Source organism: Hippocampus zosterae, chromosome 1 (assembly GCF_025434085.1).
Source record: "Hippocampus zosterae strain Florida chromosome 1, ASM2543408v3, whole genome shotgun sequence".
In the NCBI taxonomy this organism is placed as follows: domain Eukaryota; kingdom Metazoa; phylum Chordata; class Actinopteri; order Syngnathiformes; family Syngnathidae; genus Hippocampus; species Hippocampus zosterae.
In genome coordinates, this window is record NC_067451.1 from 29,033,091 (window position 1) to 29,048,146 (window position 15,056).

General features: G+C 42.3%; 2 protein-coding genes across 29 annotated transcripts in view; one reads left to right on the forward strand and one right to left on the reverse strand.

Moving 5' to 3' along the window:
• The window catches only part of LOC127607514 (sideroflexin-1), a 204,409-nt gene that overhangs the window by 50,127 nt on the left and 139,226 nt on the right, over positions 1 to 15,056 (reverse strand). The window lies entirely within an intron of this gene.
• znf185 (zinc finger protein 185 with LIM domain) overlaps positions 348 to 15,056 on the forward strand; it is a 44,416-nt gene continuing 29,707 nt past the window's right edge. For 2 of the 28 annotated variants that reach the window (XM_052073585.1, XM_052073593.1), the window contains exons 1-25: positions 349 to 554; positions 1,287 to 1,343; positions 2,594 to 2,711; positions 4,039 to 4,143; positions 4,240 to 4,266; positions 4,356 to 4,409; positions 6,280 to 6,327; positions 6,412 to 6,483; positions 6,572 to 6,652; positions 6,751 to 6,807; positions 7,713 to 7,817; positions 7,894 to 8,181; positions 8,769 to 8,834; positions 9,053 to 9,121; positions 9,453 to 9,527; positions 9,865 to 9,939; positions 10,205 to 10,279; positions 10,523 to 10,597; positions 11,124 to 11,198; positions 11,483 to 11,557; positions 11,823 to 11,897; positions 12,071 to 12,151; positions 12,804 to 12,878; positions 13,728 to 13,781; positions 14,007 to 14,060. In XM_052073585.1, coding sequence (XP_051929545.1) covers positions 1,334 to 1,343; positions 2,594 to 2,711; positions 4,039 to 4,143; positions 4,240 to 4,266; positions 4,356 to 4,409; positions 6,280 to 6,327; positions 6,412 to 6,483; positions 6,572 to 6,652; positions 6,751 to 6,807; positions 7,713 to 7,817; positions 7,894 to 8,181; positions 8,769 to 8,834; positions 9,053 to 9,121; positions 9,453 to 9,527; positions 9,865 to 9,939; positions 10,205 to 10,279; positions 10,523 to 10,597; positions 11,124 to 11,198; positions 11,483 to 11,557; positions 11,823 to 11,897; positions 12,071 to 12,151; positions 12,804 to 12,878; positions 13,728 to 13,781; positions 14,007 to 14,060 — 1,889 coding nt within the window. In that variant the 5' untranslated portion in view covers positions 349 to 554; positions 1,287 to 1,333. Of the gene's footprint in view, positions 555 to 1,286; positions 1,344 to 2,593; positions 2,712 to 4,038; positions 4,144 to 4,239; positions 4,267 to 4,355; positions 4,410 to 6,279; positions 6,328 to 6,411; positions 6,484 to 6,571; positions 6,653 to 6,750; positions 6,808 to 7,712; positions 7,818 to 7,893; positions 8,182 to 8,768; positions 8,835 to 9,052; positions 9,122 to 9,452; positions 9,528 to 9,864; positions 9,940 to 10,204; positions 10,280 to 10,522; positions 10,598 to 11,123; positions 11,199 to 11,482; positions 11,566 to 11,822; positions 11,898 to 12,070; positions 12,152 to 12,803; positions 12,879 to 13,727; positions 13,782 to 14,006; positions 14,061 to 15,056 lie in introns of all 28 variants that reach the window. The other 26 variants (XM_052073602.1, XM_052073610.1, XM_052073637.1 and 23 more) reach the window with 26 other exon arrangements.

A 15,056-nucleotide genomic window follows, 5' to 3' on the forward strand; every position in this document is an offset into this window, starting at 1 on the left:
GTATCTTTTTATTTTAATTTTTTTAATGCAGGGAGTAAACGCAACAAGTATTTGCTTCCTTACTTCCCACTTCGTGAAGCACCTTGTCCTCTTTAATCAGTGTTTTGTTCAAGTGCATATATGCTGCTGATATGTTAACGATGCTCGCTTCCTGTTTAGTGTGCACGAGAGCAGTTCTCATTCCCGCCGGAGACGTTGCTACGCGTCACCATTGTGTTGTTGTTATGTCCCCCCACCCCCTGCCCTTTTGAGATTCTGCCACATGCAAGGCAGCGATTTGCTTGCTCACTCCCAAAGAACAAAATGAATACCAAGCACCTTGCATTAGTCACAGTACAAACACAGTGCTCCACCCCACACATCTTGACTCGCTCAGCTTGTTAGTGCTCACGCCCGTACCTGTAGCACAAGACACCTGTCACACACAAGAACTGAAAAAGATACGCACACACCCACTTTTCGACCGGCACATTTGAGCAGTACACTACACTGCTACGAGACCATCTGGATAATAAAGTGAGACCAGAGCCTTTTCGGATACTTTCTGTATTAAGGTGAGTAATAGAAGTCTGTCGTCTCATGCAAATGATTTGAGTCATTGTTTGCCATCTTATTTTTCTAGCTGTTCCTTTGCCACATGAAGTGGCCCGTCCTGTTCCTTGCACCTCTTAAAGACACTTCATTCCTCATTGATGATTTTATTTGGACAGGTGTCTTAAACCTTGGACAAATATGTAGTATCAGGCCCCTTTGTATTGACTTGCACTAATTATTGTGGCAGTCATAATCCTAAAATACTGAGGAAGTGAATTCCCAACTGTGGGAGTTTTTCATGTCGTATTTGCTCAAGGAATTTCACTGTAAGGGCTAGCCGGTCCATTTTCTCGTCAGTTTTTGGGGTATTTCTTTGAAAGCTTTTTTGTAGTTTGACTGTAAATGCGCTTAAGGGGTGGGCTGCTTCAGATAGAAAAGAGCAGAACACAAATCATTACGTTGGCATATTCCCCCTCATACCCCCCAGAATTTCTTTTTTTTTTTTGGGGGGGGCAGTTTTTCGTCCACCGTGGCTTTTTTCCCTCAATTTGGGAAGTGGAAAGACGGGCTTTTCTACATGTCTAAAGGATGAGAAAGGACAATTCCTCTCAGAGCACAGGTTCTTTTTTTGGGGGGCGGGGGGCAAAGCGTGGGAAGGCTGATTCCTATCAAAACAGCCCTTCGTTGGTTAATCTTTACGATTGCGCGTTTGTGCCCTCCCTTGGCTTAAATGTGCCCTCTGCATTTTTCAGGTGGCCTGATAAGAACCGGTAAAGAAGAAGTGAGAGAAAATCAAATCATGTCAACTGGTGAGTCAGAAGAAAGTGTCTTGCCCAATAATGGGTCATCACAGGGTGTGACTCTCAGACTGGGAATGTTACTGCCTCATTGTTCTGATTGCATGCAAAGGGAACATACATTCCATTGCTGTTATACAGCCTACAAGGTAAAATACAGTTAGGTAAAAAAATATTTGGAGCGAGCTTTTAATGATTCTAGCTGATTGCACAACCAAAATGCACCTGAAAACAGGTACGGGTGGCAGACTCAGATGCATTACCACCTCTCACAGGTGTTCAGCAGGGCTTTGTACTTGGTTCAACGCTTTTCAACATTTACATCAACATCATGTTATTGGTAACATTAACCATTTGTACATCTACCTCCTCATTCCACACTGCACTGACAAGTTTTACTAATACTCAAAATGCTCTTTCCAGTCTACAGTTACCACGGAACATAATTAAAACTCGGTGTGGGTCGTCAACTGAAACCTATCACAAATAGAGAACTGCAGCAATATTCTGTCATGGTTCTGCTGCTCAGTTTGTCACTTGCTACGAATAATTAGGAATCTGGCTTGAAGGTTCACTGACATTTGAAATAGACATCAACACTCTTATCTTTAAAGTTACATCCAATCTAGGCTCTCTTTACGTGAATAAATCCTCATGAACAGATTTAGCTCAACTGCTCCTCTTTAAAACGATTCTCCTCCCAATCTTAAGGCCACTGCAAACAGCTATGTGCCAGAAACCGACTGAAATCTGGCACAGTGTACATGATCTAGCAACCAGTTTTCATGAGTGGCTGATGGCTGTGGCATTTAGAAGAATTTCAGCCAAAGGTTGCTAGTCACCTTGCGGTTAGCGCGTCTGCCTCACAGATTCAGTGAGCGAATTATCAGTTCTGGCCTTCCGATTTGAAGTTGACTTGTTCTCCTGGGACTTGCATGTGTTTTCTTCTGGTACTTGGGCTTCCTTTCACATTCCAAAAAGTAAACATGCAGGTTCCTTTCACATTCCAAAAAGTAAACATGCAGGTTACGATAAGTTCATCATGGGTCCGGTTATTAGCAAGCAATCAGTCCAAGGGGTACGCCGTCTTCTTCAATTGAAGGATGGGTTTTTTTTGCAAGCCAAGTCATCGAACAATATCATTGCTATTGTCGTTAGGTGTCGAACTGCACTTCAAACTCCATCGTATTGGGAGGTGTTTCTTATTGAGGTGAAGAAATATATAACAATAAATAATAGTAAATCCTTTATTTCATATTCAGAGGGGGAAAAATCAACTGTGTTTCGTACCACTAAAGTCAGGACCAAGCTGAAGGGTGACTTAAGCTGGATGAACCGCAACAATGACGCTGAGGATGAACCTGCAGAAGAGAAGCCATGGTAAGATTCCCGAGCTGGCCTGGCAAGCCACACTCACTCAGAAAGTGGGTCTGGAGACCAAGCCCTTCGCCGCAGCTGGGCCTCGGTTCAAAACGAACTGTCCAATTAAATCCTTTACTGGCGTATCCTTCGTGAGCAATGTCACTCTTGGGCGGTGGAAGCCCGTCCTCATAAGATTCAAAATGGCACCTGGGAGAGACAATTGTTTGTTTCTTTCAGCATCAAACTCAATTTTATATTACCAGAAACACGGTGAGTCATTAAAACCTCAGCAGCTGATGGCACTGAAAAAATCCGTCCATCCATCCATTTTCTGATCCTCACAAGGGTCGCGGGGCTGGAATTATTTCAAAAGAAGACTGTTTTTCTTTTTTGACGTCACATCGCTGATTGGTTCATTTTGCTGTCTGTATGCTCAGGTTTGCCCCGCCTCAGAAATACGCTTGATGCAACTACCCACCACACTAAATCAATGGTACATCCATGAGTCTGGATTTCCAGGCTAAATATTCCCTGGACCACCTCTCATTACACTTCTCAACACCACATTTCAATCCAACATGGCTTTATGTGTCTCTGAATTAATTTTTGATTCCCATTTGGAAACAAAAAATTATTTCTTTTTACTTATTTTGCATCACATATGGGTGCTATTATTATTTGTTTGTTTTTAAGTTTGATTTACTTACTGGTTAACACGTCGGTTTAACGGTGCAGAGGTGCACGGTTCGATTCCGGACCCCAGCCTTCCTGGGTTGCGTTTGCATGTTCTCCTCGGGCCTGCGTGGGTTTTCTCCGGGTACTCCGGTTTCCTCCAAATTTCCAAACACATGTATGGTAGGTTAATAGTACACTTCAAATTGCCCCCAAGTGTGATTATGAGCATGAATGGTTGTTTGTCTGTGTGTGCCCTACGATTGGCTGGCAACCATTTCAGGGTGTACCCCACCTACTGTCCGAAGACAACTGGGAGATGCTCCAGTACGCCCAGAACACCCGTGACGAAAAGCGGCTTGGAAAATGGATGGATCAAAGTTTGACTTATAAAAGCTTGTGTCAGACAGATTGTTTTATGTTGTAATTGATCACTGTGACATTTCAGAAAAGATTCCACCTGTTGTGGAACCTAATCCTTAATTCATAATAACTACAAAATATATTATCATTTTACATTTTAGCTAGAGAAAAAAAACACGGGCAGATTCAAAATCAGTGCAAAAAAATAAATCCAGAAAAGTTAACTTGCATCTCTGATTAGAAAATTTGGTGGAAATTTGTTGAGCAGTCTTATTTGCAGATTGAATCTAGTGATTGTGTGTTCATGCAGGATGGCAGAAATAAGGGCCAGACGCCAGAACGGAGCATCATCTAGTCCGGTGTCATCACCGACTTCTTCTGCTCCGAAAGCACACACCAAGTCTGACAGTGAAAAGTAAATGACTTGTACATTGCCATTTACTACAGTATTTCATCACTTGGAAAACACGGCCCAATATGTGCTGATATCAAATCTTTGTTTTGAATTTAGATCGCCATCCTCGGGATTCATGATCAGGTAAAACATAGTGGAACTAATGAACAATGTACAAATTTTGACGGTGAGTGAGAACACCTGTTCACCCATCATTATTGTTGTCCGTACAGGGGTGTTTTCAACAAGCCCGCTTCATCTTCTACAACTACTTCCAATGGCATTAGGTAAGCGTTACAGCTCTGTTTAATACAGTTGTTGGCCACAGCAAGCGGTGCACCGGGCACAATCTAATAGCACCCAATACTAGAGGGTTGAAAAAGAAGACAAATGAAAAGTCTTAAATCTAGAGAACGTTTGTGCACCACAGACTTAATCTTGAAGGTAGTTTCACTGGAAAAGGAGCCTGATCACTGACGGCTCTGCTTTCCATTCTGCCCTGAGAGAAGTGGGAGAAGAGTGCTCTGGTTGATCTGTCAGGCCCTTCAAGCTCTGAAGGCAACGGTACTGTTTGCACTTTGTAGCTGAGAAGATTCAGTTCAGTCAGCAATCAAACGGTAGACTTTTGAACCCAGCAGGGTAACTTTACAGAGCAGTTGAAGCAACCGGTTAATAAAGATGCAATAATTTAGCCTCGAGGCTAAAAAAATAAAAATTGCAATATCTAATTTTTATCATCTGCCAGCAACAGCTATTTGTTGTTTTTGCTGTTGTTTTACAATATATAGCGCTTGACGACATGCTTGATGAGGCGGGTGCGGTGTTGAAACCGGATGCAAGATTTAAATTCACCTCACTTCACGAATCTCGCCCCCCCCCCCCCCCCCCCGAGTTCTCTGCCCAAAGTGTGATTCTTAAACTTCATAATGGCATGTGGTTATGAAATTGCTTTGCCATGACAAACAGTCACAGACAACACGTATCCGGTGTCAACAAAATGGCAGCGCGAGCAATACTCAGCCAGCATTAGCACTGTAAACAAGCCGGCATTAGCCACAGCTGCTATGTTAGTAGAGCAAATTATTTTAGAAAGGAGTGTTCGTATAAAACAAAATTTAATGGGTCTCATATTTTATTTTTCATAATGTACAATCCGTTAAAACTAAGAGGTCATAAACTTGCCCCCCCTTCTCCATCTTCATCGCTTCGCTCTCTACTTCTGCTTGCTCATCTTTTCCTCAGTTGTTGAAAAACAGAACATTTTTTTATTTCCTGAGGAGGATATGTTGTTGATTGAGTAAATCTACTGGAGGTCAAGGTCAACCAGGTCAGCATGAGGCTGCGGATGTGCTGGTGATTGGTTAGGAGTGTGCCCACGAGTGCACAGCAAAAGTCAAACCTCGTCAGTCACACCTTCTGTGTGGTTGGTATTCCTCGAGGGTGGTCGTTTCTTATAAAGGAAAGGTACAAGATTGGATCTGAAAGGGGTTTTTTTTTCACAGATCATTTGTCAAGTTATAATGACAATTGCAACAAATATTTGGATTGGATTGGATAAACTTTGTCAAATGTACTGTATGCATAACATACAGCACAGATGAAATGTCTTCCCTCTCAACATAAAAGAAGAGGAGCCGCTGCGAGTGTCCGCGCCGCTAACAAAAGAAAAGTTAACAACAACAAAAAGACAAAATAATACAAAACAACCCATGAGACACAGACAATCGTGCACTCTTAACCACTTTCAACCCCTGAGCCAACACTGGGTTATTTGTACCTACTACAGTGTGTTCAGATTTGATCCAGCAAGATTTTGATCTAAGAAGGTAAAAACTACTTATCCTCTCGAATTCATTTAAAACCAGTATAGGAGAAATGTCTTCTCCAAATTCTTGTCAGCTCTTGTGCAACAACAGTTTGGACCACCTTGGGAGTCTGTCAGAGGCACCACAATCCAGCTCAAAGGTCATTAAAATCATGCATGTGTTTTTCAATCCATCCACCTGACGTATTGCGGCCAAAAAACGTGCCATCCTGTCCGGCTAGTAAAAAGGCTTAGAACGCTTCTGCTTCCAACTTTACTGCTTGATCTTCTGTGTACACAGTGAGGGGTCTTGTGATCTTTGCTTTTCATTGTGGCGTGTTGTGTTTTGGCAGTGGGACATCGAAAGTCACCAAAACCCATTCGGAGGGCTACAAGAAAATGTAAGCTCACTAATCGCTTGTATTGACTGTGAAGCAATGTGAATATGTTCTCGTGAGGTGTGTGTGTGTGTGTGTGGTCCTTAGAGCTCCCCACACGGTGAAGCCCTCGACTGAGGAGCTGGACAGCAAGATTAGCAGTGAGGAGCAGTTGAAACGGTAGGACACGTATTCACGCGCCCAGTCCAATTTAAACCTTACCTGCTGAGAGATTGCATTAACGCCACACTGGCTCCTTTTTCTTCAGCACGGCAGCAGCCAGCAAAGTGCTGGACAGATCTGCACCCAGACAACGGTCTTATGTGCTCTCTGCCGCAAAGAAATTTGAGTATGTTTTTACTTTCTGCTGCTTTGGAAAAAGAAGCTCTCGCCACGTGTTCCGCTCCTAAAAGTCGATGTCCCCCCTCCCCACCCACCAATATACAGGGCTCAAGCAGCTGAAAATTCAGAGACCAAAGAATCACCCTCATTTGTGGCAAAAAGGTAAATTGCACTTCTAAAATGGCATTTTTTGTGGATGAAGATTGCGCTGCATGATGCATCACAGCATAGCACAGCTATCCTCGAACATCTTGCAAATATGGCCCCTCTATTGTATTGCTCATCGGTACATTCTTATGAGATGGCCAGAATGTGCGACCGTGTGCGGTGATTTTACGGCGATGCCATGACACCATTCCGTATTATGTCTTTTTTATAGTGCAATCACACTGAGGGAAAGATATAGTATTTCAACACCCCAATGTTTGGATAAAGAAAACTATGTCAAACATCTCAAAAGTTGTTAAGTGCAATAATATCATCACTTTTTATTACGATTAAAGCTTTAATCCTCAGTATTTGTATAATACACATCCATTTAATTTCATTTTCAGATTGTTTGTCCATGTATATTTCACGACACAAATTTAAGTTAACTTTGTTTAAAAAAAATAGAAATAAAGCAAACGTAGAGTAAAGCTTCCTCGGGAACAGGAAGTTGTTTTTGGCGCGATACGATCACCAAGTGGCTTTTTATGGACGCTGCTTACGTGATTTCACACCCGATGACGATTTGAGGACAAGTCTAGTTTGACGTTTGACAAGCAGTTCTCAGCCACCAGGTTTAAAATGGTCGCGGTGCCACAGCACCACTTTTGCCGAATGAAGATCCTCAACTCACTTTAACACATTCACAAATTGCTGAATTCCCCAATGCTAAGATGCTAATATTCACACAGCTTCAATGCATATTTTTCCTGTTCCACTTTGGAAGTTCTTCTGTATTTAAAAAAAGTAACAGCACAATAACGTGAGGGTGAATGTTTAAGTACAGACACTCAACGACTGCCTCAAACACGTCAATGTGTATACATTTGTGTGTGTTGTTTTGTGCTCTAAATGTGCAGGGTGGAGATTGAAGATGATGCCTCAGTGAGCCCTGTGCTCCCCTCCCCAGTCATCCCCATCACATCTGTCGCATCTGTGCCAAAAGCAGCCAAGACAGAAGCCATGTAAATCCTCGGCCAATTGTCTTTTGGAACTGCATTAGACGTTGTCACGTCCTCTCACCGACCGTCTCATTGACAGAGTCAGCTCGAGCGTCAAGACAACCGTCGTCACTGTTAATGAGCCTCCAAAAGTGGAAGTGGCCCCCCCTGAACCTGTGAAAGAAGACCCCCCTCGAATGTCTGCTGTGAACAAGGAGTCGTTGGAGGACATGAAACCGGACTGCACCAAGGTGGCCGCTCCCCTCCCCGAACTCATCACCGATTATCTTCACGTTGTTTCCACCCATTCAGAACACAATGATTCAGAAGCTCCCGACACTCATCTCGTCACAATCAATGAAGAACCAGAGCTTTTGGAAAACTCAAGGTCAGAAATCTGTCGTACTAACCTGAAAGTTACTTTTGCGTGCCCCTCACAATCAGAAAATGTTTCCCTTTGAAAGAAACAGCATAGTTACTAGCATTATTACAAACATCTGTATCTCTGTACTCGCAGAGAGTTATTTATTTGGCCATTTTCAATTCTATTATATTCTACTATAGAATTCTTGTTGCGTTGTATTTTCGAATGCCTACTTGTCATGATCTTGGACGCCCTCATTTTGAAAAAAGTGTTCACTGTTATTGAAATAATTAGCGCGCCGGTCATTTTTGAAAGGAAAGGAAAATTCAAGCGATGCTCATCAGAATTGCAACTCACTGTTCAAGTGTCAGATTTCACAGTGGGAAACGGCACAAATGTAAGAGGAAAAAAAGTATCTTGATGTGTCATGACTATACAGTATATTTTCTGTATTATTGTTTTCTTTGGTGAAAATTTAGAATTTCCGTGGGTAACTGTGCTATGTGAGTCTTTCAATGGTATTTCATTGGCATGCTTGCATTCTATCTCGACAAACGTTGCAAGGAGACTTTGACCTGGAAAATGCATGCATTTGCTCTTTATCTTTACAGCTCGAGAGTTGAAACGCTTACCGCCATGTATGAAAACCTCATTCCTAATGACTCAAACTCCACCAGGTATTGGCGACAACACATCTTTCAATACATGATATTATTTTTATGGCCTTCGCGTTGGCTCTTTGTGGCTCCAGAGAAAGAGATGTAGCCTTGCTTTTTCACAACTTTAATTTGTCACCTGTTTGTAGATGGAAGCAGGAAACAAAAAACTTTCCTTTGGCAATAACATGTCTAAGCTTAGCATGCCATCTTTTTTTTCTTCTTCATTTCCACTTCAGCTTGAGGGATGATGAGCCAGGGCTGGCAAAGGAAGAGGAAGGCTCTGCGGACGCTTACTCAGAGGAAGGGTACACAACTAAAACTACTTTCCCATTCATTTCACAGCAGTGTTGGCAAGAAGACACAGAATGGCATTTGGCCACTGTGTTGACTTCAAAGGAATCACATCTCATTTACTGCTAGCTAAAAATACCTGTCAAGAGTTACTTCCAAATTAGAAATGACTAAAGAGGTGTGTGTGTGTGTGTGTGTGTGTGTGTGTGTGTGCGTGCGCGCGTGTGTGTGTGTGCGCGCGTGTGTGTGTGTGTGCGTGTGTGTGTTCGTGTGTGTGTGTGTTCGTGTGTGTGTTCGTGCGCAGGCCAAAATAGGTTCAGTGATCTGTTTCCTTTATGTCATTAGAAAGGAGCAGTATCCAGATCCAGTTCTCAGCAACCATGAAGCAAGAACAGAGGATCTTTTGAATCTCACTTCTGGGTTTGTGAAATTCACGCAGTCAAATGAAAGACATCAAAATTGTTTGAGAACACCAGTCACAAGGTGGCACTATTGAGCTTCACATGCTGTTGTATTCCTTCCCTCTGCTCTGAAGTCAATGACCTGTTTACTGCTCAACAACACATCATGTAACATATCAAGAACACGCATGCATAACTTAACACATCATTAATCCTCCACCTTATGGTATGTAAGGGCATCTTTTCTTTTTCAGTCTGACTTCCTGGCTCAATCAGATTCCCCCCAACCCCCTTACCCTTGTGATTTGTATTTATTCTTTCTGTTATTTTTTTCTGTCATCTTTCCATATCTGCAGTCAAAATGAATCTGAAGAGCCCGCTCCCCTCAGCCCCGTCCGTTGGAGTGAGGATATGCACACTGAATTTGAGAGGTACAAGAACCCCCCACCCCACAAAAAAAAGATAATTTTTATAATGTTCCAAATCAATGCTTTTGTTGATAGTGGCAATGCATTTACATATTGTGCATGTTGAATGCAAAGCTTTACATTACTCTTTTTTTCATCTCCAGGAAAGACCAGTAGGTCCGCAAATGATTGCGATTAAAAAAAACCCAGCATGTAGTGAGGAAAATGATCTCCCCCTTTCCCCTTGAGATTTGTATTTATTTTTCTTCTCATCTTTCCGCCTCTACAGTCAAGAAGAACCTGAAACGCCCGCTCCCCCCAACTCTGTCCGTTGGAGTGAGGATCTGCACACTGAAATTAAAAGGTACAAGAAAAGCCGCCCCCCCATTTTTATAATGTTGCAAATCAATGCTTTTGATGACAGTGGCAATGCATTTACATATTGTGCATGTTGGATGCAAAGCTTGACACAGCTCTTCAGTTCATCTCCGGGAAAGACCAGTAGTTTCGCAAATGAATGCAATTAAGAAAAAAACGGCATGTTGTGAGAGAAATTATCCCCTTGCGATTTGTTTTTATTTTGACTCTTATTTTTCCGCTTCTGCAGTCTAGAAGAACCTGAGGCGCCCGCTCCCCCCAGCCCCGTCCGTTGGAGTGAGGATCAGCACACTGAATTTGAAAGGTAAAAGAACACCCCACCTCAAATTTTAAAAATGAATAAATAAATAAAATGATATTAAAAAATAGATGTTTATAATATTCTAAATCAGCGGCATCAAACTCATTTTTGTCAGGGGCCACATTGTCGTTACGGTTTCCCCTTGGAGGGTATTGTTGTTGTGGCTTGGATATGAAAATTTGAAATTTTGGTTCAGACTTTAGCAACTATCATGGAAGTTGACATGTTTGATTTGTCTTTGCGGGCCACCTAAAATGTTGTGGTGGGCCAGATCTGGCCCTCAGGCCTTGACTTTGACACCGGTGTTCCAAATCAATGCTTTGTTGACAGTTGCGATGTATTTACATATGGTGGAAGCTTTACACTGCTCTTTATTTAATCTCTGGGAAAGACCAGTAGTTCCGTAAACTCATGCAATTTAAAAAAAAAGACACACACAAAACAGTATGTAGTGAGATAAATTATTGCCCCCTTGCAATTTGTATTGATTCTTCCTATTATTTTTCCTTTTATCTTTCCGCCTCTGCAGTCAAGAAGAACTTGAAAAGCCCGATCCCCCCAGCCCTGTCCGTTGGAGTGAGGATCTGAACACTGAATTTAAAAGGTACAAGAACCCCCCCCCCCCCCCACCTTCCCCCCCACACACACAAAAAACCCGATAAAATTCCAAATTAATACTTTCTCTGCTGCAATGTATTTACGTATTAAGCAAGTTGGATGCAAATCTTAACACTGTTCTATATTTCATATCTGGTAAATGCCAGTAGTTCCGCAATTGTATGCAATTAAGAAAAAAAAACGACATGTTGTGAGAGATGTTATCATGTTATCCCCCCTTTACATTTACGATTTGTATTTATTTTTCCTTTTATCTTTCCGCCTCTACAGTCAAAAAGAACCCAAAGAGCCCACTCCCCCCAGCTCTGTCCGTTGGAGTGAGGATCTGCACACTGAAATTGAAAGGTACATGAGTCCCCCCACCCCAAAAAAAGATTTTTCTTTTAATGTTCCAAATCAATGCTTTCTTTGTCAATTGCAATGTATTGACATATTGTGCAAGCTGGGTGCAAAGCTTCACACTGCCCTATATTTCATGTCAGAAAAATGCCAGTTGTTTCACAAATGAATGCAACTAAAAAAATGGCATGGGGTGAGAGAAATTATCCCCCACCTCCTTTCCCCGTGTGATTTGTATTTATTTTTTACTCGTATCTTTCCGCCGATGCAGTCAAGAAGAACCCGAACAGCCCGCTCCCCGCAGCTCCGTCCGTTGGAGTGAGGATCTGCACACTGAAATTGAAAGGTACAAGAAAAGTCACAACAATTAAAAAAAAATCAATGCTTTCTTTGTCAATCGCAATGTATTTACATATTGTGCAAATCGGATGCAGAGCTTTACACTGCTCAAAAGTTCATATCCAGTTAATACCCGTAGGAGCGCAAATTTAATGTAATTTAAAAAATATGCCTCTATAGTCAAGAAGAACCTGAAGAGCCTGAGCCTGCTCCCCCCAGCTCTGTTCGTTGGAGTGAGGATCTGCACACTAAATTTGAAAGGTACACAAATTCTCCCCCCCCCCCTCCCCCTCAAAAAATTATAATGTTCCAAATCAGCGTTTTCTTTGGCAATGTATTTACATGATGTGCAAGTCGGATGCATGAAAAGCTTTATCGCTGCTCAATAGTTCATATCTGGTAAATACCAGTGAGGCAGCACAGTGGTCGACTGGTTATCGTGTCGACCTCAGAGTGCAGAGGTGCAGGGTTCAATTCTGGCTCTGTGGAGATGCATGACTCCACAGAGTTTGCATGGTCTCCCCGTGCCTGCATGATTTTTTTTCCGGGTACTCCGGTTTACTCCCACATTCCAAAAACACGCATGGCAGGTTAATTGATCACTCTAAATTTTCATTAGGTGTGATCGTAGGCATGAATGGTAGTTGTTTGTCTATGTGTGCCCTGTGATTGGCTGGCAACCAGTTCAGGGTGTCCCCCGCCTACTGCCCGAAGACAGCTGGGATAGGCTACAGCATGCCCAAGACCCTTGTGAGGATAAGCGGATTATAAAATGGATGAATGAATGGATAAATAATAGTAATTCCACAAATCAATGCAATTTTTAAAAAAAACAGCATGTGGAGAGAGAAATTATCCCGCTTTCCCGTTGCAATTTGTATGTATTTTTCCTCTGATATTTTTGCATCAACAGTCAAGAAGAACCTGAAGAGCCCGCTCCCTCCAACTCCGTCCATTGGAGTGAGGATCTGCACACTGAATTTGAAAGGTAAAGAAAAGTCCCCCCCTGTCCCGTACCCTCAAAAAAATTCTTTTTTTATAATGTTCCAAATCAGTGCTTTCGTTGGCAGTGTCAGTGTATTTACATGATGCGCAAGTTGGATGCAAAGCTTTACACTGATCTTTCGTTCATCTCCGGGAAAGACCAAGAGTTCTGCAAATAAATGCAATTAAACAAAACAAAACCCCCAAAAAACTGCACGGAAGGAGAGAAATTGTTGCAAAAGCATTTGCTCTCCATCTGTGTCTGCATGTTTGGCATTTTTCATTATCCAGTAGTAAATTTTAATTTTGATTTGACTTAAAAATAAATAATAATACATTCTGCACTTTTAATTCTGCACAGACATCTACCGCTCTGTAAACAAGACTGTATGCAGTGTCTTTTCTGCAAGCTATTTTCGCATCGCTTCTGAGCGCAGAGAAGTGATATTTGCATGATTGTGAAGAGTAACATGGTAAATCTCTAGAAAGGCGTTTGGTACAACCTGTTGAAAATGCATTGTGGCCAATAACCTTTACTGAAGCCCATTGGTCTTCAATATTCCATGCTGCTCAACGTGAGATGTGAATTCAGAAAGAAAAGTTTCTTGAAGCCGATACTTTGAAAGAGGAAACGACATGTTGTCTGCACGACCGAAAATAGAAGAGAGTGTTCTGTTCTGTTGAAGTATCACTGCTTTGTTTGTCTGTGCCAGGCTCAGACACACCCGCTTACACTGAAAACAAACCAGTTAGATGCAATCACACGACTTCCTGGTAGAAAAGAGTTTTTGATCTGACGACTTGTAAAATGATCCGTACTGACTCTGAATGCCGTGCCTTCTCTGTCCGTCAGCAACACAGAGACTGTCACGATAACCTCCCAAACTGTCACCATTACTGAGAACAGGTATGGCAAGTGCCCCCCCCCCCCCCCCCCCAACCACACACACACAAAATCCATTCTGTCCTGGTTTGCAAACTAGTCAAATAGTTGCATGTCTGTCAGTACTCTCAGTGTAAATAGTGCATGAGAAGCACCACAGTAACCTTTGCCTGCCCTCTTTTCTCCGCTCATCACGTCTTTCATGCGGTTCCTCGCTCCTTACCTCTCCATCTCGGCATCACTGCGCAGGGAGGAGCGTGACCTCTTGAGCTCACGTGTGACCACCACAGTGACAGAGTTGAGGTACGGTAGTTTGACTTGCTTTTTCTGGGCATGTTTGGTTTGATGTGGGGAACGGTCCATGATTCTTGGCGTTTACGTACCTGTACATCGAGCTGACGATGAAGGCTAATGCTGTTGACCAAGGCTGTGCAATTAATTTAAATTCCGATTTAGGCTTCTCACGATCAGAAAAATATTAGAAATTAAAGAAAATCAATGTGTAGGATGAAGTATTTGTGTTTGTGCAAGTTCCTTTGTTTTTAGAAGCACCATTTTGCTGTGCTTGTGTTCTTTTGGTGAGTGTGTTTTAGGCTGCTTAATGATGTCACAGTTTGACAGGGTGTAAATTTGTAATACAACACATTCTTTGTTTAAGAGACACTGGCAGCTTATTGCTAGCTTTCACTGGAAAGCCCGAATGACGAGCTAACATTTGATCTGTCAGGAAGGCAAAATTGCGTGTGTGTGTAACGGACTCTCTGCACACGTCATTTCCACTTCTTGGATACGGAGGCGTGCTACCTTCCGGTCGCTAGTCCAATGCATCGCGATTGTATCGAACAATCTGCTGAAATGTGTGCATCCAAATGTTTCCCAAACTTGACTGAGCCAAGATACATAGTTCATGTCGAAAAAACCCTGAATCTTATCACACTACTTCAGGCCCTATCCCACTGAGGGCGACTGTTGGCGAAGGTAGAAAAATGCGTGTTCATGTCAAAGTTCTGTCGGGTTCGGTCAAGGTCATTGTTCGCGAAACATTCACCTAACATTCCCCAAGAGTTTTAGTCATTTTTCTTATGGCAAGGCAAACTCTGAAATTAACGCAGCGTTCGCTGCCTTCAAAAACACTGGCCATTGTTCGCTGCTCAGTGCGATAGGAGCTTAAGCAAAACAATGCACAAAAAGTGTATACATTGGTTAATTATGTACTACACCTTCTTTCATCTAGTGGAAGAGTATTTTTATGACCTGCCTGTTATTAGTGTGGTTGGCATGGATAAATGAACAAAAACG